At 34.6% G+C, this 23721-nt stretch overlaps 4 protein-coding genes across 5 annotated transcripts; 3 read left to right on the forward strand and 1 right to left on the reverse strand.

Annotated features, from left to right (window-relative positions):
- The first annotated feature begins 1096 nt into the window (after positions 1–1096).
- PYL2 (PYR1-like 2) lies at positions 1097–1922 on the forward strand. The gene has a single exon (XM_021421029.1). It carries the CDS (start codon positions 1227–1229, stop codon positions 1788–1790), a length of 564 nt encoding a protein of 187 aa, XP_021276704.1. The 5' UTR covers positions 1097–1226; the 3' UTR covers positions 1791–1922.
- Positions 1923–5295: 3373 nt separating this feature from the next.
- On the forward strand, positions 5296–10134 carry ATH1 (homeobox protein ATH1). Of its 2 annotated transcripts, XM_021421028.2 has the most exons (6): positions 5296–6033; positions 6121–6234; positions 7045–8467; positions 8864–9216; positions 9352–9412; positions 9587–10134. In XM_021421028.2, the coding sequence occupies exons 3-6, from the start codon at positions 7283–7285 to the stop codon at positions 9749–9751; spliced, it is 1764 nt and encodes a 587-aa protein (XP_021276703.1). In that variant the 5' UTR covers positions 5296–6033; positions 6121–6234; positions 7045–7282; the 3' UTR covers positions 9752–10134. The 2 variants fall into 2 exon arrangements, with proteins under 2 accessions (XP_021276703.1, XP_021276702.1); XM_021421027.2 differs by having other exon boundaries at positions 5296–6234.
- Positions 10135–11164: 1030 nt separating this feature from the next.
- Positions 11165–12563, forward strand: LOC110411324 (thiamine phosphate phosphatase-like protein). Its single transcript, XM_021421435.1, has 4 exons — positions 11165–11398; positions 11554–11675; positions 11768–11969; positions 12120–12563. Exons 1-4 carry the CDS (start codon positions 11261–11263, stop codon positions 12486–12488), a joined length of 831 nt encoding a protein of 276 aa, XP_021277110.1. The 5' UTR covers positions 11165–11260; the 3' UTR covers positions 12489–12563.
- A 4126-nt stretch (positions 12564–16689) lies between these two features.
- On the reverse strand, positions 16690–20590 carry NDL2 (N-MYC downregulated-like 2). Its single transcript, XM_021420391.2, has 11 exons — positions 20428–20590; positions 19527–19626; positions 19049–19146; positions 18844–18932; positions 18462–18522; positions 18254–18340; positions 18099–18176; positions 17952–18008; positions 17786–17841; positions 17459–17594; positions 16690–17356 (listed from the first exon to the last, which is right to left on the reverse strand). The coding sequence occupies exons 1-11, from the start codon at positions 20518–20520 to the stop codon at positions 17138–17140; spliced, it is 1074 nt and encodes a 357-aa protein (XP_021276066.1). The 5' UTR covers positions 20521–20590; the 3' UTR covers positions 16690–17137.
- Between the last annotated feature and the right edge of the window lie 3131 nt (positions 20591–23721).

The following is a 23721-nucleotide window of genomic DNA, read 5'->3' on the forward strand; positions in this document are numbered from 1 at the left end:
GCAAAGTGGAGTTATAGATCACGCGGGAGTTTGTTAGAGTTCTCACATGATCCACGAATCTCCAGCTTGCCTTTTAAACGATGGAGACAACTCCCTGCATTTAGTCTCCTCGTCTTTATTCCCCCTTTCTTTGCTTGTGTTGATTTAACTATATTTCTATTCATTATTCACGTCCCATGCCAAAATTGCCATCCCCCCTCCCCTCCCCTCCTATTCCCTAGATTTTATCATTAACTACAGTCAACCATTCTACAACAATGGCAGAACCACTGTTTTATCATTAACAATGACAAATCACTAGAGATGTATCAAGAACAGTCCCACCTTGTGTTTTCTGTTTTTGGGCTATGAGCTTCTCTTTGTTTCTCCCTAACTTTTGTCTTTGGTTTTTTTGCTTGTCTGCCCTTTTTCTTGTCGTTTTCCACCATGTTTTGATACTTAAAAAGGCATTGTCTCTACAATAGTACAAAGCTTTCAAGTCTCAATGGATCATCCCACTCAAGCTTATATGATAAATGATTAATTAATAAAGTAAATTTATTACAATTCAATGGTTTCATAGATTATATAATTAATTTCACCTTATAAACTTGTTTAAAATTCTTAAAATGAAGACAAAAATTGCCATGATTCATGAGATGAACGGATTAATTCATGTCCAAATGTGCAAAGCTTCAAATAGAGGATTTCCACCTTAAGAGTTTAGATCTTGTGTTTACCAATTGGTCATTATTATGATAAGATTGAGATAACGAGAATGCTTCAGCTAAGGATTGACAATCCTTTAATTATAAACAAATCGCCCCCATCTCCTGAGCCTAGATTATTGAGTTATATTATCTACAATTGAATAATCCACTTGTCATTTTCCCTAAAGAGCATGTCATTTTCCCTAGATTATTGGGGAAAGGACAAACACAATGCATTGACAAGTTGGTTAAAAAGAGCATTGCCAAAGGGCATATCTATCAAACAACAACAAAATTAAAAAATAAGTAAATGAAAACACAAGAAAATAAATACTATTAAACCCATTCAACCCATCCTCAAGCCTCTCATTTTGGTCTTCCCTTCAGGAGCTCTAAAGGCTCAACTTTTCTTCACTAGCTTCATCCCTTTCTCTTTTCTTGCATGCTCATCTAGCTGCAACCAGAAGCAGCCACCAGCCGACCGGTGCAACCGTGACCCGTGCTAAAACTGGGTGCTGAGCTAGGAGAGCTATAGCCATGGACTCAAGCCAAACCCTCCCTCAGGGCCTAACCAGAGAAGAATACGTGGAGCTGAAGCCTCTCATTGACACATACCATAAATTCGAGCCAACACCAAACATATGCACATCCCTAGTAACGCAGCGTATCGACGCCCCAGCTCAAGCCGTGTGGCCTTTCATCCGGAGCTTCGACAACCCCCAAAAATACAAGCACTTCATCAAGAGTTGTAACATGAGCGGTGATGGCAGCGTCGGAAGCATTAGAGAAGTCACCGTCGTTTCGGGTATTCCAGCTTCGACTAGTACCGAGAGACTAGAGATTTTGGATGACGAAAAGCATATTCTAAGCTTTAGGGTTGTTGGAGGTGAGCATAGGCTGAGAAACTACAAATCAGTCACTTCGGTCAATGAGTTTCACAAGGGAGGCAAAGTTTACACCATTGTTTTGGAGTCCTATATTGTGGATATACCAGATGGGAACACTGGGGAAGATACAAAAATGTTTGTGGATACAGTTGTGAAGTTGAATCTGCAGAAGCTTGGGGTTGTGGCAATGGCTTCCCTTCATGGACATGATTGATAAGATGAACAAGATTATTGAAGTTGGTGGATATGGGTAAGATTCTCTTTGGAACTGTTCTTAGTCTGGATTTTGGAAGTTGGATTTTTCTTCCCTTTTTTCTATTTATTAATGGGGTTTGACAGTTTGGGATTGGACGTACGATTGGATTGTATATCGTAAGTTTTTGTTGGATGATGAATTCAATTTACTTATATTGTTATGGGGATATTATTTTAATCTCAAATAAATTATTTAAAGGCCATTCATCTTTGTTCTTATTGAAGGTTGACCCATCAAATAAGAAACAATCATGTTTCAGTACTTGTTCTCATGCCAATTTTCCCCCTGCATGTAACTATTATGGACTATTTAGGGTTTTATCCCTTCAAAGTCAATTGCATCATTGATTTTTTTTTTTTACTTTGTTATCAAATTTTATTTTCAGTCACAATTTGTAAAACCCAAATTATTCATCTATGACCTTTTGTATTTATTTCAATTTAATTCATTGTTAACGTATCGTTACAATTTGGTCGGAAATACAAATGACGGATATACACGAAACAAATTCCATTCATATTTGAATGATACGTTCAAAAAAAATCCAATTATGTAAGTGATAAATAAAGCAAAAAGGTCATTTACTTTATTTAATTACACATAGACTTTCTTAAAATTAACTAAATATCTCATTTTTTTTAGTTCTCTCTTTTCAACATATATGTATATATATAATTAATATATAGTACATAGGTTAATATCCTTTGACAAGGGTCATCCTGTATGCTTGTAATTATCAATTCACAGATTAATCCTTGGCAAGAAACTGAAATTTTTCCCTCCTAAAAATGAATTACTTTCCTTTCAGCAATATTTATGAATGATGTCTGATTATGATAGAGAGGGTACTTCAATTTTTTCACCTGAACTTTTGTAGAACATAGTGTTACATTTTCATTTCCCCACATAAGTCTCATGGTTTCTTAACAGAAAGGGTTGACCTTGGAGCTTTTCATGGGATTATGAAATTTCAACTCTCAATTGGTAACAATGAGTGGGAAAAATGAGAGAACATGGAGCTGTAATTGTCTGTATATACCCTATTTCTTGGATCATATGCCCAGAGACAAAATAGTTTGAAGAAATGGGGGCATGGGGTTGACAGAGCAGTTAAATAGGTGAACCATTTGGTACAAACGCTTTCTCGTGTGGCTTCAATGTCAACCCTTTAATTCAACGGTAGGAGAAGAGATGACAGATTCACCTTTCTCCTGCAAAGTTGTGAGCAACTTCAAGGGACATGTGACCACGAAAGAAACCACACACCCCCATTAATTAAGCACTTCTCGTTAATTTGTACCTCAAACCATCTTAGCCACTTATTCATTCTTTAGCTAATTCAAAACCAACTGTGTGCTCTTTTCCGTGATGCTGGCAGATTTTGATTAGGGAAGTTAAGAAAAGGAGTGGGGGATAAGCATATGTTGTCTCTTTTTCTCTCCATCATAATTCATGTTTGTGACCCTTCTCGATTCCCATCTCCTTTTCCTTACTGTTGAAAGAAAAACTTCCAATCCCCGAATTTAGAAAATACGATACTAATCTCAATTTCCATGGATGTCATGGTGTAAACCCAATTAGACACCAACCGGGGGTAAGAAAACAGTGAGGTACATGTAGCAGTGACAATCTGGGCTTCCGCAACTGATTTGACGTTCCCTAAGTTGAGCTCTCTTCCTAGGCCTAGCTAGCTAGAGGCTCAGATTAATGCAGTGTCATGCATAATTGCGTGGGCCCTTTGTTTCATGGAAAATTCTTATACATGGTCAAAGTTAGCTAAGAAAAAGTACAGTTGATGTTGGGCTTAGCACAGTCCAGAACTTGCATACTTCTGTAATCTGCATAAGGCACAACTCAAGGCCTTAAGCCCATTATTGTTATTGTTGCTTGTCTCTCTTATGAGTGTGCAGCTACCACGATCGAAGGCAATGAAATGAACCCATTTGGGAGTAGCAATTGAATTTTTAGAGTGTTAGAAAAGCATTAGTGTCTCTTTCTTTGTCTGATTGCATAATTCTATTTCTGCAGTCGAAAATAGGGAATACAAGTCCGAACGAAGCAAACTGGAGCTTGGTTCAAGCCTTGTACCGGGTCTGAGCAGCTGCTGCTGCCTCCATCTTAACTTCATGCCTTCAAAACGTAATAATTGCCTTGTCTTTAAGTCCTAACGTAGGGAGGGCTCCACCCTGTCGTCATTGGCTACATGTCAAACACCACAGGGCAAAACTCCTTTCATGTATACTTTTGTCCGAGGCAAATCTTTGGGATCGTATACCAGTTCTCGAGAGGGTACTTCCTCTCCAAAGATTAATTGTCCGGTCAAGGTTATTGCTCTTATTTTTACCCCAGTTCCCTCTTACTTATGATCCATTAATCAAAGATTAGCCTCATCAAATGTATACTAATCCCTTTGGCCCGAACTACACAAGTATGTAACGCAGGCAACAATCTTCATTGTCAGTTGTGAGAAATCTAGTTATTGAAACAGCTACAGATGCTGTTTTTAGTTTTGTAAGTAATAGTTTGTTAGACTATTCGACTGAATGAATACATGAGAAAACAGGTTCCTACCATCATTTATATCCGTTGGTTGGATTCTTTTAAGCAGTCTTAAAACTGCACATGGCACCAGAGAGCACACAGTTCCTAGAGGAAAAGATTGTATTATCACATCAGGATCCCCGAGAAATATCTACTTGTTTTGCCGAGACATCTTAAAACATTAGTTACTAGGAGAGAAGATGAGCTGATTTTATCACTATTTCATCGTTACAAAATACTTAGTCTGTCGCCAGAGACAAGGATAATAATAATAAAGTAGTCTAGAGTTTCACATTGTGTAGGCTGTAAAGACTATAAGTAAAGTAGCAGCTGTATAAATTTAAACTGGTTTTGGAGTTGGATCGAGGGAACAAAGCCAAAAGGAAAGGAAGTTAAATAGAGCGTGTAATTGCTTCAATAAATTCGTCAAAGATCTTGCCCAACAGATATTCTCGTCACCTTTGGCATAGCTTGCATCATCATATTCAAAGTACACTGCAAAAAACAGTGTGTTTTCTTACTAGCTCCTCTCTTTTTCTTCACAAATGCATTTGCTTGCCTTAAAAACTTTAGTTGTTAGATTCTGGTGCGGGGAAAGTAGAAGACTTTTGTTACCCCATTCACTCATCTTTCTCATCAAACACATTACATTAGACTATCCTTGTCTAAAATAAGCTAAAAAAGCAAAAGACTTTCTTCTGAAAAATGGTGCTGAGACGACCTGCCGTGAACAGGAGTTCGAACAGAGAGTATCCAGATATTTTGGTTGTGATGATTGCAGAGAAGCAGATAATGAGATGTGGTGAGGAGGACAAAGGAGATCAGAGAGAGAGAGAGAGAGAGAGAGAAGCAACAGGGAGGGCCCCTCTAAAGCCTGCAACAGAAATGAGTGGCACTGCACCAAAGAGTAATGTGTTTCCCTTCCTTCTCTCTCTATCTTCTTGTTTTTATTCTTGCGTGGCTTCTCTCTCTCTCTCACTCTATCTTAATGAATGGGGCCAATTCATTCATCTCCATTTCTCTGCAGAACTGCTTTTCTTTTTCGTCCTTTTTCTGGGCTTTTGGGACACACTCTCTCTCTTTTAGTGGGTTCTCTCTGATGTTGGTGTCTTTTATTTTCAAAACCCATATGTGTTTTAGAGCTTTAAATCTTTGTGGACAGAGAGGGGGAGATTATGAATCTTGTTGGGGTCTGAAACTGTGAATCTCAGTTTCTTGGGGTTTGAGTTCTTGGAGAAAACTCCACTTTTCTGTTCATGCAAACAAATTAACCCCACTTTTTTGTGTTGGCCATTGTTTTTTTTCTTTTCATTTCTTTTATGACCCTCTGAAAGGTGGGGATAATGCATGAGTCCTGTTGGCTTTTTCATCTTATTCTTTTTGTTAAAGACGAAACAAAGTTTTTGGCCACTGTTTCCTGGCTTTTTTGACAATGCTCTTTTTATGGAGAAACAGAAAACCAATGATTTCATGTGAACTTTGCATTGCAATGGCTTCTTTTGTAGTTCTCTGAGAAAAGCCTACATGTATTTCTCAATCAAAATTCAGTAACAGACCACTTTATATTTTGAGTAGGGTGAACGATTTCTCATCTCTGATCCCCTGGAATTTCACTGAACCTGCACGAAAATTCTTGACTCCAATACTTTGCTTTTATAAGGTTTTGGTGAAGAAAATAGTTTCCTCAGCTGGTTTGTCTATTGATAGATAAATGCAAGGTTGAAAGCTACTCTTCGAATCATTGCAGGTTGGTCATCTTTTTTTCAGCCTACCTTCTGCTGATCCACGTGGTTTCAGACACGCACGCAAACACACGAGTACAGAAGAAAATATATTTTGAAGCCTCTAAAACATCTTCAAGGTTTAGCTTTCTACATGAACTGTTTAAATATGAAGATTTAGGCTTTGTATATTTCCTCATGTTCTTCCTTTGGTTCAACTTTAGACTTTCCTGTCAGTGCGCTGTAGCCTGTTGTGCTTTGCCAAGCTTTTGCTTTGGTGTGCATTTCCATACCCCTTTTAGCTGTTAAGTACTACTACTATTGAAGTTCTTCTATCTTCCCTGATAGAGATTTCGTTTGTCAACGTTGTTTTTTCATTAGTACTAGTATGTATGTTTAATCAGACACATCTTCTCCTAATTACTGAGGCTATGGTTCTGATTACCCCTTATTTGACAAAAAGAAGGATTCCTCCCATTCTCTAGCAATTCATTCCCATAGGAGGGGATTTTTTTATAACTGTTTGCATGGATTTGAGTTATTCAAGGCTGTTAGTTACGGATTTTTTTTGGGGAACTCCATGTCCTGATGCTTTATTTTTGAGGCCTTGCGAGTTCCATTTACTCTGTCTGACATCCTTTGCACTTTGAATTTGTGGTGAAAGATTTCTCTATCAATAATCTTATCCTTGTGTAAGAGTGGGGCAGGAAGTGTCCTCAATAATCTTGAAAGGTTAAATCATTCATATAATGTATGTGAAAAGTCTGTGTACCATAATTCTGTACTCTTCTTAAGAAGAAATGGGATCTGATACAAGTGCTATTTTAAAACTCTGGTCTCGGGATGCGTGGTTACAAGTTTCTTTCAACTTTGCAAGTATGTGAACTGTGAAGTGTTGTTCTTTTGAATTATTTTAGTATGGTGATTTCATTTCATTACCAATTACCCAGGTTCCTGGTGGATCATCTCAGCAAGATAGAATGATCATGAGGACGACATAAAATATATAGTTGCAGCAAGAAAATTTGTGCAGTGGTTTTTGTTGTAAAAGTGTACAAAAAACGTTGAATCAAGGAAGTTTGTTATATAGTGAAATTAAATTGGCTTAACAGACAATTGAAGCTTAAGAACCACAAATGAAGAAGCAGCTGCTTATGCCCGAGCCCATGTGATTTTTGTGCCCACTATATGATGGAGAATGATATGTTCAGCATTTCACAAGCAATGGTAAGCCGAAATCCTGTGGTTGTTGATGGGATTCCATCGCAGACAGCCCCAAATTCAATTGTTGAATCCAACTCATTTAACCCCATCAACCAAAATCAGACACTAGCTGGATTTCCAGTGCTTCCATCAGCGCAAGGAGAAATTATCAGTGATCTCTGTGCTGATCTACACATAACTAGTCATGCCAGGTTCTTCGACTCAAATGCATTGGTTACATCTCTTGGAAGGACTGTTGTGAGTGACGTTTCACTCGGCAGTTCACCTTCAGAAGATAATATGGAGTTTCAGGATCAATTCATGGGCAGAACAGCCATCTCTTCTACTCCACCTGCAAAGTGTGTTCTTCAAGAAAACTTAAACCAGTTAGAAATCATAGCACCTTCCATGTACCCTCTGGATGTCAGGACTTACTCTTCAACTAACTGTTCTGATGGCATAAATTCTTCCCTGGTAACCTCTGTGAACTGTGTATTTAATGAAGCACTTGGTAATTTGAACAATAAGTGGGATTTTGAGAAGTTTCCTTCTCCTCTGGAGCTTGTTGGGAAACCCCCATTGAGAACGGCATTTCAACCATATACATCAATAGGATGTCCGGATCCAAACCGGTGGATTTCATCCAATGGGGCAAATATGAGCATAGATTATCCTTGTGGTTCCTCTAAACATAGTAATGAGCTCTCTTTAAGTCTTGCCACATCTCTGCCTGCTGTCATTAGCAGTAACATTATACCTGATCAGTCCTCTGAGATAAACTGTTCTGGTGCAAATCACTTCTGCTTGAATACAAGAAGGTTAGGCTCAGAACAAACTTCTTGTAATGCTAAGGAGCTTTCTCTGAGTTTTGGTTCTTATGAACCAGTTCAAGTATCACACCTGATATCAGGATCAAGATATCTTCATGCAGTTCAGGAAATACTTGCTCAAATTGCAAGCTATTCACTGGAAAATCTAGACCAGATGAGTGTTGGAGCTGGAGCAACCATTCCATTCTCCTCAAGCTTTCTAGCAGCGAGAGGGATGGCACTGATGGATCCAAATGAGCTTCCTGCTATTGATGGTAATTCTGAGGTTCAATTAGAGCCAGAAGTACGAAAACAGACTGTTGAGGCAAAGAAAACCCAACTTCTGACTCTACTGCAAGTGGTATGTTGGTCTAAATTATGTTGGTAGAATTAACATATTCGGTTTGCATCAATTGCTACCTTGGACTTTGAGATATGAGCTGCTTAACTAACTTGGCAATTGAATAGATAATTATAGAGGGATGCTAATGTGATGTAAGCTAAAATATAGATTGAAGTTCATAACTTCAAAATTTTTTAGACTAAACAGTGGAATAACCTTGGGTCACACTTGCCGGCTCTATTTAAGCCAGTAGGCTTTGTCAAGCATGTGGGCATATTTAAGCAGTAGCAAACCGTTTAAGTTATTTGTTTATCTTTTATTTTTGCTCCATTTTCTTTCTTTTCTTTATTCTGTGTTGCATTTGACATAGCATTCTGGTACTTAAATGGCTTTGCACTCCTTCATTTTGACCAGGTTGATGACAGATACAGTCAATGCTTGGATGAGATCCATACGGTTATATCTGCATTCCATGCTGCAACTGAGTTGGACCCTCAAGTGCATGCTCGTTTTGCTCTACAGACAATCTCTTTCTTATACAAGAACCTGAGAGAGAGGATCAGCAACCAAATCCTAGCTATGGGAGCAAATTTTGACGGTGGATGTACTAGAGTCAGGGAAAAATCTTTTCAGAATTCATTCATCCAGGAGCAATGGGCACTGCAGCAGCTAAAGAAAAAAGATCAATTATGGAGACCGCAGAGAGGGTTGCCTGAAAAGTCTGTCTCAGTTTTACGTGCATGGATGTTTCAGAACTTTCTTCACCCGTGAGCTTCGTACTGGAGAATTGCTACTAGCATTTTCTCGAAGTCAACTAGGACAAGAAATAGTTTGCTTGTTTCACGTTTATGCACAACAATGGGGACAGTGTTGCACATTTTGACAGATTTCCTATTTTGCAGGTACCCTAAGGATGCAGAGAAACATTTGCTTGCAATTAAAAGTGGCTTGACAAGGAGCCAGGTACTTGGGAGCTTTTTTTTCATCTTTGAACTTAAACGTGTTGGTGAAGAATTTTAATCCTCTTTTACCATGAGAGTTCAAAGGAGTTGACATGTCATGTACTTTGTGGTAATTTGGAGTTTTTAATATGATCTCATTGTCTCACTGCGTAAAATTGGATCAACCAATGGCCAGGTGTCCAACTGGTTCATCAATGCTCGTGTTCGACTGTGGAAACCAATGATAGAGGAAATGTACTCAGAGATGAACAGGAGAAAGGCTCGGCAAAATGAGGAGGGAACCCACAGCAACCACAGAAGCCAGATAACCATCAACAATCAAAGATTTAACATCAATTGAAGCTGAAGAAAGAATCAAGGGGACAAAGAATTCGACCGTGTTTCAATAGGAAAGAAACAACACATCCACCTCCAGGTTACAACTGTACATAATGCCTCATATAGTTGGAGCCTTTAGCCTTAAGGATATAATTCTATCAGTAATTAGTATATATTCTATTCAAACAGTAAACCCTTTGTTGAAAATATTATGAATTCATATTAAAGTACATGGAATTATTTGGTATGAAGACCCTGGGGGCATACTTTTGTTCATATGCATGGGGATTCCTGGGTCACCAATATTGTACTTAATGATGTCCCTGAAATTAAACAAAAAATACAAATATTAGTAGTACAGCACATGAACATGATAGATTGGCGGCTAAAAGTTGCTGCTCAAGAGTTATTGATCCTCCACGATTGAACCTGAGGATGTGTACACCACTGCCGATCCTGCATTGCAAAAGCACCGCATCAAGGGACGGAAACTTTTTTAAGCTGTTTGTCAACTTGTCATGTCCACTTGATTGAAAACAACACAATTCCAGATTCCTGGCCTTCCTTAAAATTTCCTGCCTTGCAAAGTTCATAAAACGAAGAAAGATTTCCTGTGCTGTTAGCCATTTTGCTCTTCTTCTCTCTTTTTATTCTTTTGTCCTATTTCAGTTCCAACTTTAGCGGAAATTTTTAAGAAGTCTACATAGCTCATGCGGGGGTGAAATAGTTAACCTCCAACCAGATTATAACACGTGAATTCAGTGAACTTCTTAATGGGCAGTGAAACTGCTTCTGCAACGTATCACATCACTACTCCTCCTTTTGCAACAAATTGAGGGTGGGTTTTGGCTGTTTCAGTGTCCTGCTTGATTTGATTTCATCTTTGATTATTTCTGCTTTGCATATGCCATTGTCATTTTGTTCTTCGAAGCAACCTTAAAAAAGGATTCTTGGGATTGCAAACAGGGCTAAATAGAAAGACACTTGAATTTTAATGCTTCGTTGCTAACCGACCCGGCGAACAAAGGAGTTCCTTGAATATTACATTAGTCAGCTGTCCGATAGAAATAGTACAAAAATAAATTATTTGTCTACTTATCAATTAATTTTCGTATTTAAGCGTTGTCTCCCTTTTAAGGCACAAAATTCGAGTTCTCTATTTTGAGATTGCTCACCTGTAAAAAAAATAAGAGGGAAAAAAAGGCTAGAGCGTATTTAGATCAGAGAACATCATTACTATCTCTTATACTCACCCCAAAATCTAACTCCTAAATGAATTGGGTTTTAATTTTTTTTTTTTTTTGATCTATGTGATCTGGGGAAATACAACTGTCACCGTCATCGTGTGCCCTTTTCCTAATGAAAATAGGAGACCAAGTCCATGTAATGGATCGATTACTTGTCCATCCATTACCTTGCAAGTATATATATTCCTCCCTTTGGCTAAAGTGCTTGCATAGTTGTACTCCTTTCGCGCAAATAGCTAAGTGCTGGTGAAGATCGCGGTAGTGTTAGTGCAATCAGATCAGCAATGGCAGGGGTGGTGTTGGTTTTTGACTTTGACAAGACAATCATCGAATGCGACAGTGATGATTGGGTTGTGGAAGGGTTTGGTGTTTCTGAGCTGTTCACTCAACTCCGGCCTACTTTCCCCTTGAACACTCTCATGGTTAGTGTAATATAATCAGGTTTTATAGTACCAACATTAATCTTCCTTTTAATTTCAGTTGTTTTTGACATGCATTATGGATTATGTAATTGGATTTTCATCATAATGGCTATCAGAGATTCATGTTGGATGCTTTTTCTTGACTGTTTTTCCAGGATAGAATGATAATGGAGGTCCAGTCTAGGGGAAACTCAATTGAGGATATCGCTGACTGTTTAAGACGGGTTCCATTACATCCCAAAATTGTCTCTGCTATTAAATCAGCCCATGCTTCGGGGTGAGCCTCCTGAACTACGATTTCCTGTGTTGTAATAGTATGGTGAGTGATGCACAACTCTTAACCTAACAAGTAATATGACATTGTTTCAGGTGTGATTTGAGGATAATAAGCGATGCCAACGTCTTCTTCATCGAGACAATCTTGAAGAATCATGGACTGTTGGATTGTTTCTCGGAAATCAACACGAACCCGAGTTACGTTGATGGAGAAGGCAGGCTTAGAATCTCTCCTTACCATGACTTCGAATCGTCTTCCCACGGCTGCAATATCTGCCCTCCCAACATGTGCAAGGTAAATAACATTAAAACCTCTATTTCCTATTAGTAGAAATCTTCAATTACAAAAACTAATGATTAACATCTAATACATGGTATGAAATCATTTTTAGAAGATATCTTCCAAAAATTTAGTATAAAATGGTTCGTTGTCATTGTTTAATAGGGTCTGATCATGGAAAGAGTTCAGGCCCCTGTTTCTGCCACCGGAAAGAAAAGGTTTATCTATCTGGGTGATGGAACTGCCGATTTTTGCCCGGGTTTGAAACTCGGAGAGGATGATTTCCTAATGCCGAGGAAGAATTTTCCAGTGTGGGAGCTGATTTGCAGCAACCCAAAACTCATCACAGCAAACATTCATGAATGGAATGACGGGGAGGAGCTTGGCGATGTCCTGTCCCATTTAGTCAACCAAATCTTCATTGAAGAGAACTACGCTGTTGGAGTCGATCAGATGGTTCCAGTTCATTGCAAATTCCAGACGAGCTCGGTCCCTGCCCATGCAGCCTTTCGAACTCAACCGCTTCCACACTAGCCAATGGAAATGCAAACAACGAGTTTTTACTCTTATTTCCAATCGTGTTTAATATTTGGATTCACGTTCAGTGGATAATCCTACACATCTTTTATTTTTTCTTTTTTCATGTGATGAAAATCAAATAAATTTCCTGGAAAGTTGGCAATGACCAGGAGGACTATTTTAGTGACAGCTAGTGCTCTAATGGGGTTTTTGGTTTTTTTTGTCCATTTTCCTGGAAAGTGACATGAATCCATATTCAACAGATAAGTAAACCAAACAGCAATATGATCCTGCAAGTCAGCACCAGTGCCCACCATAATGGCCTGATAGACCCCACCATGTTTGGTTGAAATGGTAGAGTGCGGTTCATTGAATCATCAATAGTAAAGCCACAGAATTATTTGCGTAAGAGTGTGCACGACCTACTTCTGTCTCACTCTAAATAGCAACTAAAAAAACAAAAAAAGGTAAAATACTATAATTTTCTTAAATTTTAATTAAAATTATATAAAAATTTATTAATTTTTGAAATAAACATCTTATCTCAAAACTACAAACACCGTTTAAAAAAATTAAAATACTCTTTATTTTTTATTAATTTAAAAAATTATTATATTTAAAAAAATAAAAAAAAAATAGGGAGCAGCCCAACCCCGGCTCCCCAAGAAAGGGGAGCACCGGCCAACGCTCCCAAAGAAGGGTCAGTGCTCCCCAATGGGGTGTTTTTTTTTAATTAATAAAAAATAATAAAATTATATAATTATAATTATAAAATTTAATCAATGATAAAATTATTTTTCTAACTTTGTTATGTTCGCAAATTAAAAGAAATAGTAACGATTAACTATCAACTGAACTTAGGTGTTTAGCGAAAAATATTTTTTTGAGACGAAGTGTCTATTTCGAAAATTAAAAAACTTCATATAATTTTGATTAAAACTTAAGAGATCAAGGTATTTTATCCAAAAAAAAGTTATCTATCACCTTCACCAAGAAGGAAGGTTGACAAAAATCAACAAAGAACTTGAAAGAAAATTTTTTATTTGCTTTTGTAGGAGATTTCAAGAAATTATCAATAAACAAAATTAAGATTTGTTAGTTGGTGAAAGTAAATGGTTGGATAGCTTAAGATTGGATTCAGATGAAAGAAATCATATGAAATGAAATATTATATGGACAAAATGGTCGAATACCCTGATAATAACAAGTTGATTGAAATGTAATGTGCATAAAAGGTACCCTTGGTTTTATTATACATTGTGTCATTAAACAAATGACCATAAATTTCTAGATGTTGCTTTGATAGGTTCTTAATTTGATAATTAAATAAGTACTATCTAGAAAAAATTATTAAGATATGTCTTCTAAATTACTTGAGGTGATAATTCCTTACTTGATCACTCATTTGTCTTTACATGCTTCATTCTACAACTAATCCTATCCTGTTTTGACATCCTTAATAGAACACGTAGTGATATGATTATATATATAGCATTTCATATATAAAACAACCTAATATTTCAAGTTAATAAATATCTACACAACTAACATGTAAGAAATATTTGTATAGACATTAGAGTTAAATATTAAATACATTTCTCATGTTGAGTCATGTTTAATGAACTTGCTCTTTCAAAACAAGCACCCACATGCTAGTTTCAAGTATAATCAATTGCTTATTTCACAAATAAAGAACATAGTATATACCGATCTTTAAATATTATTGATGTCTAGTCTTAATAATACAATGATTAAGAACTTTTAGAAACAATGCTTTGATGTATAAGATCTCATAATTATATCTTATCATAATTTCTTTACAAAGCATATATAGTTCTATGGGTTTTATCTGCATAAGTATAAATAGTAATTAAATTACAAACTTATAAATAAAAAACTACTTCAATGTTATTGTAAATTAAAAATGTCTTACATAAATAGATTAAAGTACAACTCCCATACAACCACTAATTGGCTTGTAGGGTTTATACTGACAATTATAAAATATCAATTTTAGCATACAATTTTACGTAACAAATAAGTAAAATAATCACATTATACCATTTATAAATTTTTACCATCAAATAAGGAAAATATTGCATGTAAAATATTCTTTAATGGCACATAAGAGATATAATATTCTACAACATATGTAAAATAATTAATTTAACAAGCATTTGCTAAGTTTACTCAAATCATATACATATTTTAAAAAACCAATATCTAACATACAACATATAAGGTGGTTAATTAACAAATTAATTAACTATATTTATAATACATGTAAATTTAATAAAATATTAACATGCCAAGAACATAGATAATATTTTGAAAAAATAAATAAATTTTTTATGTCAAATGGTAATTACCAAAAAATTTTGAGGTCATTCAATAAAAAACAAAAACTTGTGAGGCAAAAATGTAATTTTAAAAAATATATCCATTGGAGTCATGTGGCTGCTACATCATGCCCTTCATAGATATGTCTGACCCTTTTCTACTACACTTTTATCTCAAGAATGCTTCCTTGGTATAATAATTGAAAGGCTCATTTAAGAGTCATAATGATTTTATGTTCGAATCCTACTACTTATTATCTTGTTTTCCTACCATTCATAAGGAGCCACATGGCTCTAGTTTAATGCACTTGTTTGCATTGAATTAAAACCTATTGGTTTCAACAAAACAAATTTGCTATCCAAATTTTTTTTCTCATAGAAATATACATTTTATATTGTTTTCTTTAGAGAGAGAGAGATTATGCATCAACTATTGAGTTAAATATTCGAGTGTACTTATTTGCATTTTATAATTGGAAGAGGGGGATTATGCATCAATTAATGAGCTAAATGTTCAAGTGCACTTATTCGTACTAGATTTTTTTTACAATTGGAGGAAGATGGATTCGAAATCCTGTTCTTTAGACAGGGAGATTATGCACTAACCAATGAACCAAATACTCGAGTACTTGTTTGCACTAGATTAAAGCTTATTGATTTCAGTAAAACAAATTTGCTATCCAATTTTTTTCGAATGAAATATATGTTTGGGCCATCAACCAAAACATACTCTCAAAATATGCAACACATGCATATTTAATGCATGAATTAAAATCAAGTTAAAAAGATGAAAGTAAGTTAAATCTACTTTGATATCATTATTGAGAGGTGGCCAATTTTTTTGTCTCATGATATTTGCGTTTGAGTCATCAACCAAAACATGCTTCAAAATATGCAACACACACATACATATATATATTTACTGTACGAATTAAAAAGATAAAAACAAGTCGAAACTTGCTCTGAAACCACTATTAAAAGGTGAGCTTAATTTTTCAGATGAATTTTCCATTCCTTTCCTAATTGAAGAAATGAAATTTCGACTCCCTTCCTAAGTAAAAAAACTTGATTTACGAATCTTTTTTCATGTATACAATGATCTTTTCTTGTTATTATGGAGTAGCTACTAAAGTCCTCTATGTTTCAAAACCTTCATGCCTTTCTTATCATGCCTTAAGAATGAAGAGAATGAGAGAGTATTTTGATTTTTTGTCTTACAAAACAACTCACATCCATTTTTCATTATATGTAAAAATTAGTATATCTATTCACTATTTATAAAGATATTAGGAATATAGAGATAAGATATCTTTTTTAAATTTAAACAAATTAAATTTAAATGTAATGGATTATTACATAAATAATCTTTATTTAAATTTAAATTTATATCCTATCTCAATTATCTTATAAACTTTTTTCAATTATTTAATCAAGAAATATCATAACAACATCTAATATTAATTAATCAAATATTTGTTAATTATTCACAAATAACTAATATAGTTGCATACAATATGAACTTACCACATTTTAATGCAACAATGTTCATACAAATCAATGTGAACTTAAAATTCAAAAGTAATTTATTTACAAATTATAACAAATCAAATGTATTTACTGACTTTAAAAAAATAAATAAATTTCATATACCAATTGCAAATATTTCTATTAGAATTGATGTTTTTGTAAAATAAGGAATGTTAAAAATGTAGAAAACTATTAGTTCTAAAATAAAATCATCAAAAAAGAAAAAAATTAAATATACAAATGATAAAAAAAGATACAATCAAAGATGAAATTGAATTCATTTGCAAAACATGAAATTTTTAAACATGTAATCCATAAATAATATAAAACTAATAAGATATAAATCAATATTTATACAAAAATAAAAGTATGAATTATAAAAAATAAATTATTAACCTATAAATAAACTCCTTACTTCATTTAAAAATACATATTTAAATAAATTCTTTTTACTTTACTAATACTTTTTCTTTCATAATTATATTTCATAACATAAAAGAAAAAGGCCAAGTGCAAATGCACCTTCCACCCACTGTTATTATCATTATTGGCTCTTCTCTAGTAAATAATTATTCCGATCATTTACAGATGATTTCACGTCGTCACGTCAGCTAAGATTTATGGTTACAAATAAAAGAATTGACAATATCTCCTTTTCTGTCTGTACTTTTTTTCCTCTATCTACAACCCTCTGGTAATCCTCTCTGATCGTCACCAACCGGTCAAAAGATGTTACAAACACCTCACATGTATAGATTACAAAAAGGTGATCTTGCCGCCTTTCTCTTTCATCTTCTCTCAAACTTTAAAGGAGATACGGGTTTTAATCGGTTTTAACTTCAAGCCCATGCTTTCTGGTGATAGAAGCTCCGGCGAGATGCAAGATGGACTCAAAGGGCTTCTTGGGCTGACGCTTAGCGTTGGCCTGTATAAGCCGTATCCCATAAGAAAGTACTCAATTGGTATCAACATGGCATGAGGCTGCTCCTCTGTTACCATTGACCCACATGCCTGAACCTGCTGGATCCCCAATTTCCAGGTGGTTAGCTCACTGCTATATGATGTTGAAAGCTAAATGAAAGATATTATATCAGGTTAGGCAAAAGACTGTTTTCATACCTCCACTAAGGCACTATATCTTCTATCTAATTTTGATGTCATGTGAAGAGCCTCAGAATGGAACGGAGAGTTCTCCCCAACAAATATTAGTGAACGGCAATGCAGTTTTCTTAATCCATCGCTAAGGTCAGGTCTCCTGAAAGACGGTAAATACTAAATAAGACTTTTATGCTGGATCAAAGCTATAACTGCTTGCACGCATTGAACATTTTTCTTTTTCATTTCCCCCAGTAAAGATGATAAGGAAACCAGCCACGTGAGGCCTATTTTAACATCATCTTCAAAAAGAAACCTAGTCTACCCATCTATCATGGAGACAGGCATTACCCGTTCATTGCTTCAAGGAATTGCCAAACATTTATACTCTGCCTTTCATCTAGCAACTAGAGGGAGAAAACACAGGATTTAAGTCAGAAAGTGTCATGAGAAATGTTTCATTATAAGTCACTGGAATAGTAAATAGAAGGCAAATACAAGGAGCTGAGGAACTAACTCTTCTGCACGCTTGAACTATATCTGATTCTGGCACTGGAGCACTACCACGAACTTCCTGCCATTGTCATTCAGAACCTTATCAACCAACTAGTCCAATTCTAGACACAAGATATAAGTGGCATAAACTTTTGAAGCAGAAAAATACCTTACTGAAGTAGCGCTTAAGCAATAACTCCTTCACCACTCCACACATGCCATAGAAATAAAGTAAATTTGACATCACCTGAAATGATATGAAAACCCATCAGAGCACATAATCTATTTAACCCTAAGAAAAATAGAAAGGCCTAGAAAAGGAACCTTATTTAACAACCATTCTGTCCATGAGGGCGCTCTGCAGAGGGGTGAAACAAGTATTAACCCAAGGACACGTTGCCTGTATTTCATCTATTAAGACAAAAACACAAATAATTATTTCCAAGAATACAAAGGAGCACTTAGATATTTCATTGGAAACAAAAAGAGGAAAAGAAAATTTCTTCATACTATGCCAAGGAAGCTGACTTACAGCAAATAGGGTAAGAATGTAAGCTCCAGCTGTAACACCCATACACATTACAGCACCAAGCCTGCGGTTTATTCAGAAAAAAGGAAGGAAAAAGTTTAAGGATAAGGAATATCAGCTTGCTTGCATATATTCTTTTCCAAATAAAGAATTACTGGTGATAAAATATTAAAGAAAACAACAGCTTCAGAAATTATACAAGGGTAGTAGGTGAATCAATTTACATCATTTTCAGACAACAACTGCAACAATTATCAGCCATCATGACAAAATACAATGTGTCAAAGAATGTCAAAGCAGAAGAGATTACAGTGAAGTAAAATCCTAATTAGCTGACACATAGAAAGAGAAAATAAATAAAGTAACAATGAAATTATATAATTACCCAAAAAAGTTAAGAACCTCAACAATCTGATCTGCCAAGTCATCAACAGAAGGCATAAAGTCATCAGAACCGATTGGGGCAGCTCCAAACTGCAATATTTCTTGAAGAAAGTCCCGGATAAGAAAGATGTGAATTATGTGATTCAACCAATAAAAAAAGATTATTAAAACAGCAAGTACAAGAGTAAAACAAGCACAGAACTGACCTCATGCCCAGGAGGACTTATATGATATATGCAGAAATTGTGGAGGAGTATGGAACTAGCTTCTGGACAAAAGAACAAGCCTTGAAAACAGGAGATATCTGCACAATCTCACATAAATAAAAGCTTAGGTTAGAAACTGGAAGTATCATTGGATAAAATGGTCTTGGTCATTGTGGAAATCTTAAAAATAATTTTACAAACTCCAGACATCTTACATTATCATGTAAAACTTTAGCTTAAAATTAATTGCCTTACAGACTCAAAGTCCCATATGCATTATGATGAAAACACAAATGAAAATCTCAAGTTGGAAATAATATATATGTTATAAAGAAAAGTCATAATTCCAAAATGAAAATCCTGGACCGAAATTGTTAGCAAATAAAGACCAGTTTTCTTAGACATTGCAGCACATGTTTTGTCATGAGGGTAGCATAAGGAAAATGTGGAGCATAATACCGTTTTCTGCATTACTTACGGTTTAGAGCTAAATCAGGATAGGTGATGAGAGCTGGCTTATCTTGGTCTCCAAACACAGCAACAGAAACCATACCATGGCGGGTTTTCACAAGGTACTCCTGCAGACAGATTTTACCATGCATTGTTATTGGTTTAACAACACTTTCAGGAAAGCAACAAAAGGAATCAAAAGAAATTACCATCAAACAAAATAATGCCTTGATTTTAACAAATAGCCAATGCAGAAAATTACAACTTATGATCTAGTTAGGTAATTAGAGCCCAAGTGACTTGGTTGTCATTTACTTTAAAAAGAAAAACGTTTCAGGCATAGCCCAAGCTAAGTATATTCTAACTAGATAGAGTTTGCATGTGCAGCAGAACTTTTTCAAGAAACCTAACTGTTTTGCTCATCTAGGCATATTCTGCATCATCCAAACTCCTAATATGATAAATTGACATAAAACTAACGAATATACTAGCCTAGGAATTCTTTTACTAGCACATGAAGCAAATAAGACCCGAAAAAACCATTTATAAGTTTCATAAATCATTAAATTTAGTTTTTTTAATTTCATTTCATTTAATTTAGCTATGTGCTTCTCAGATGGGAATAAATTCAGAAGCCATTAATCAATGGACTTTAGTATATAAAGACAAATTACGTGATCATTCAAAAATAAATGCAGCAAGAATGTAAATAAATTGTCAATGATAAAAAAGAATGAATGATTTAAATAACTGCTTTGCAGCTGAAAAATAGAGAAATAAACAAGAAATGGAAGCAAAATCTGGCTAAGCTAAAGAACAAGGCAAGATAGGTGCATTTAGCTTTAACCGGGAAAAAAAATTTTCCATTTATTTTTCTCTTCCATTCCCGCATTTTCCCGGTAACCAAACAAGAAAGAAATGCTGGTTACCTTGCCGCCAAGAGAGATCGTTTCCATATCGATGGAAACGGAATCGCTAGAATCTGCCATTTTCCCCCTCTCTCTCTCAAACTGAAGGCGCATTTTTAGAATTGGCTTCCATGTCTTATATACCAAACCTCCCTCTCGGTCCCTCCTTTCCAGATTTCTCTCTCTATTAAAATAAAAATAATAACCAGAAAAATAGAATATACATATATTTTTTAAATTTGTCTATCTTGTTTCCATCCAAAAAAAATGTCTATCTCTAAAACTACAAGTTTTACTCGTGGTTAACTCGGACTGAGTCACCGACGGCCGATTTATGAGAAAAGAGACAGACAGAACTCACAAGGGTCCCGCACAAGCGGGCCTTAACCTCGGTCTCGGGTCTATTGAACCCTAGTTGAGAGGCCGACAGTTTCGTCAATTTTACATTATTACCCTCGTTTTAACTTCACAATTCACTAGTTAACCACAAGCCTATTTGGCTGCTTGTATTTTAATTTTCTAAAAACTAACCCATTTTAAAAAAAATTTGTCATTTAAGGATTAAACTATTCTGATAGTACCAAGATTGGAGTTAGGTCATATAGTGATTTGTTGACTTTTGACTGATTGGTTTTATGTGTGATATGATCAAATGAGCTCAACCGTTTGATTTATATATCGAAGTAAACTACTACTCGTATTTTATTTTTTCATACACATTGCTTTTTGTTTTTGTTTTTGTTTTTATTTTGTTGGCATTTGTCATCGTTTCAACTAATTCGAATGATTTTAAATTTTTTCAAATAAAAGATTATTGTATAAAATGCTTCAATTGGAATTAGCCTCCTTAATATAATGAATAATAAAATTTTAAAACAAAATAAGATGTGTTATAATATTTTATAATCTTCATCGATAGGTTTTTGATAAACTTTTAAATTTAAAATTACTCAATTTGGATATGAATGAATTTTCTGATCGAGTTTATCCTTTATTTATATTTACTTTAAAAATATTAGTAAATCAGATGGGTAAGATTTTTTTTTATTTTTTGAAAAATAGTGATAAAGGCAGAAATGATGAATTGATGATATCTATATTAAAATTTGAGAAGGGGTTGGATGAAGGATGCAAAGTCGGGCAATCAGCCACAGGATCCAACAGTTGAGACATCATCAAACGGGTTGGATTGAGATGGGGCCCATCCGCCATCTATCGCATGCAAACATTTGTAACGTCATTTTCAGCTCAAGTTGGTATCTGTCATTACCATTCACCAGACAGTAACCCGCAAGTCCCTCTTCGTACCGCTTTCATGTCGTTTTACTCAAATTAAAAAAACGTTTCGCTTTTTCCCTTTTTCTTCTTCTATTTACCTTTAATACCATATTTACAAAAAAAAAAAAAGGTTAAAAACAAAAAAGAAACTGAGAACAATGGGCTGAAATACAGCTATTTCCTTTGTCTTGCAGATACAAAATCACCATCACGTTCAAATTTGTTAAAGATTTTTTTTTTATTTTTTGGGTTTTCTTTTTAGGTAATGAGTGGGTTAAGAACATTGTCATGAGGAATATGACCTTTTTTCCTAGCTTTTCAAGCCATGTATTATTGGTTGCTGCTTTAAAATAAGGCAGTTTGAAGCTTTGAGAGATGGACATTTTACCTCACAAAATACCCAAACTTCTTATTTCCTATTTTAATTTAATGTCACCAATCTAACAAAAAAAATTTAATGTCACCATCTCTTTGTTTTATGCATTTATTTATATTTATTATATGTTCTATTTCTTTCTTTTTTTTGGACTTAATTTTAATTTAATGGCAGTGGATGAGTCTTAATAAATTAAATCCAAACTACCCTCATGCATGTACCATGTTTATAATTATTGTAGTTATATAACAAATATTAATTCCTTTTTTATATTTTTTTATTTATTGTATCCATGATTTCAAAGTTGCAAATTGAGAAACTTGCTACAGCCCTTTTCTTTTCACCAATACTATTTTAATATATACATAGTTGTTGCATGTATTTATGAAATTCACCTACAAACTGTGAGTCCCATATTAATAAATGATGAAAATAATAATGTTCGAAAAATTAATTTGTAAGTTGGGACCTCGAATGTTTCCGTACCGTGAAGCAAGTTCTATGTATAAATTCAAATTTTCAAGCTCAAAATATCAAGCATTAAAATCAGATTTAATATTGTTACATCTTATGTATCAAAAAAGAATTATTATCATATCTCAAATCAAATGGAAAAATTAATATCATGATATAATTTTAATTTAATATTCAAAAGTTGCCCTCCGTGATTTTGGATTGGTTCACATACTGTCTTTAACGTGAAACAACGACATGAAAAAATATTATTGATTAAAAAAATTAATAAATATGTGATATAAAATTATAAAAAATATATAAATTAAGATAATAAAACAAGGCCGTCTACGGTTTAACTATGATATTTACTAGCTTAATCATTTCTAGTTTTGTCCCACGGGCAACAAAGAGTAGGAGGTTGTATGAAGAAAATCGAAGTGGGTATCTCACCATTTTTCTTTTGCTGCTGAGAGCCAGTCTTAGTTCCGAATCTTTGACTAGGAAACTGGCAAGTACATATATATGGAAGTTCTAATGTCTTTTTATCATTAACCCAACAACCTCATTTAAATTACAAATTTCATGATCATATTTGTTTATTATTACAAATTCTTAATATATATATATATATATATATATTTGATGATTCAAAGGACTCTTCCTCTGATGTGATCGATAAGGGAATACTTTTTTCCAAGGAGCTTTCAATCATTTGTGTGTAATTTATAACCGGATGTCGATATATTAGCAGCACTTGGGATAAAGTATAGATATTGTATGGCTCCACACTTCTCCTATTTCATCACGTTACTGTTGGAAGCTTCCACGACCATTGGTTTTTTTTTTTTTCGTTGCCTTCGGATTTCTTGCTTCATTTTTGTATTGCTTTTCAGGGTGTGAAATTTTATCTGTATGTTTAATAATTTAATCATTTTAAATTCTAATCTTATAAAAATCTTTCATTAATATTAACATAATATGATAATTGCAAGTTTATTTATCTCTATAAATAATAAATTTGAATTTGAATCCTACTGATAATCTTTGATTAAAGCGAATTTGGATGCATCTAAATCCTTTCAATGGTCAGACAAAACCACTACTCTTGTTCTCGCAGAGGAAAATCTCCGTGGGATCGGGTAATTTACAGCAAAAATAATTGAATCCGGTTTTAGTCAACCACGTACACGTGAGGTTGTCTAAAC

Source organism: Theobroma umbraticum, unplaced genomic scaffold, assembly GCF_002168275.2.
Source record: "Theobroma umbraticum cultivar Fairchild unplaced genomic scaffold, ASM216827v3 scaffold_56.0, whole genome shotgun sequence".
NCBI classification, from domain to species: domain Eukaryota; kingdom Viridiplantae; phylum Streptophyta; class Magnoliopsida; order Malvales; family Malvaceae; genus Theobroma; species Theobroma umbraticum.

Excerpts from the sequence above, each read along its gene's own strand:
- PYL2 (XM_021421029.1), top strand. The coding sequence starts at position 1,227 with ATGGACTCAAGCCAAACCCTCCCTCAGGGCCTAACCAGAGAAGAATAC.
- LOC110411324 (XM_021421435.1), top strand. The coding sequence starts at position 11,261 with ATGGCAGGGGTGGTGTTGGTTTTTGACTTTGACAAGACAATCATCGAA. Across the intron at positions 11,676-11,767 it reads AAATCAGCCCATGCTTCGGG|GTGTGATTTGAGGATAATAA; the intron begins GTGAGCCTCCTG and ends ACATTGTTTCAG. Across the intron at positions 11,970-12,119 it reads GCCCTCCCAACATGTGCAAG|GGTCTGATCATGGAAAGAGT; the intron begins GTAAATAACATT and ends ATTGTTTAATAG.
- ATH1 (XM_021421027.2), top strand. The coding sequence starts at position 7,283 with ATGATGGAGAATGATATGTTCAGCATTTCACAAGCAATGGTAAGCCGA. Across the intron at positions 8,468-8,863 it reads TTCTGACTCTACTGCAAGTG|GTTGATGACAGATACAGTCA; the intron begins GTATGTTGGTCT and ends CATTTTGACCAG. Across the intron at positions 9,413-9,586 it reads GTGGCTTGACAAGGAGCCAG|GTGTCCAACTGGTTCATCAA; the intron begins GTACTTGGGAGC and ends ACCAATGGCCAG.
- NDL2 (XM_021420391.2), bottom strand. The coding sequence starts at position 20,520 with ATGCGCCTTCAGTTTGAGAGAGAGAGGGGGAAAATGGCAGATTCTAGC. Across the intron at positions 18,523-18,843 it reads GAGGTTCTTAACTTTTTTGG|GCTTGGTGCTGTAATGTGTA; the intron begins GTAATTATATAA and ends AATAAACCGCAG. Across the intron at positions 18,177-18,253 it reads CAGAATGGTTGTTAAATAAG|GTGATGTCAAATTTACTTTA; the intron begins GTTCCTTTTCTA and ends ATATCATTTCAG.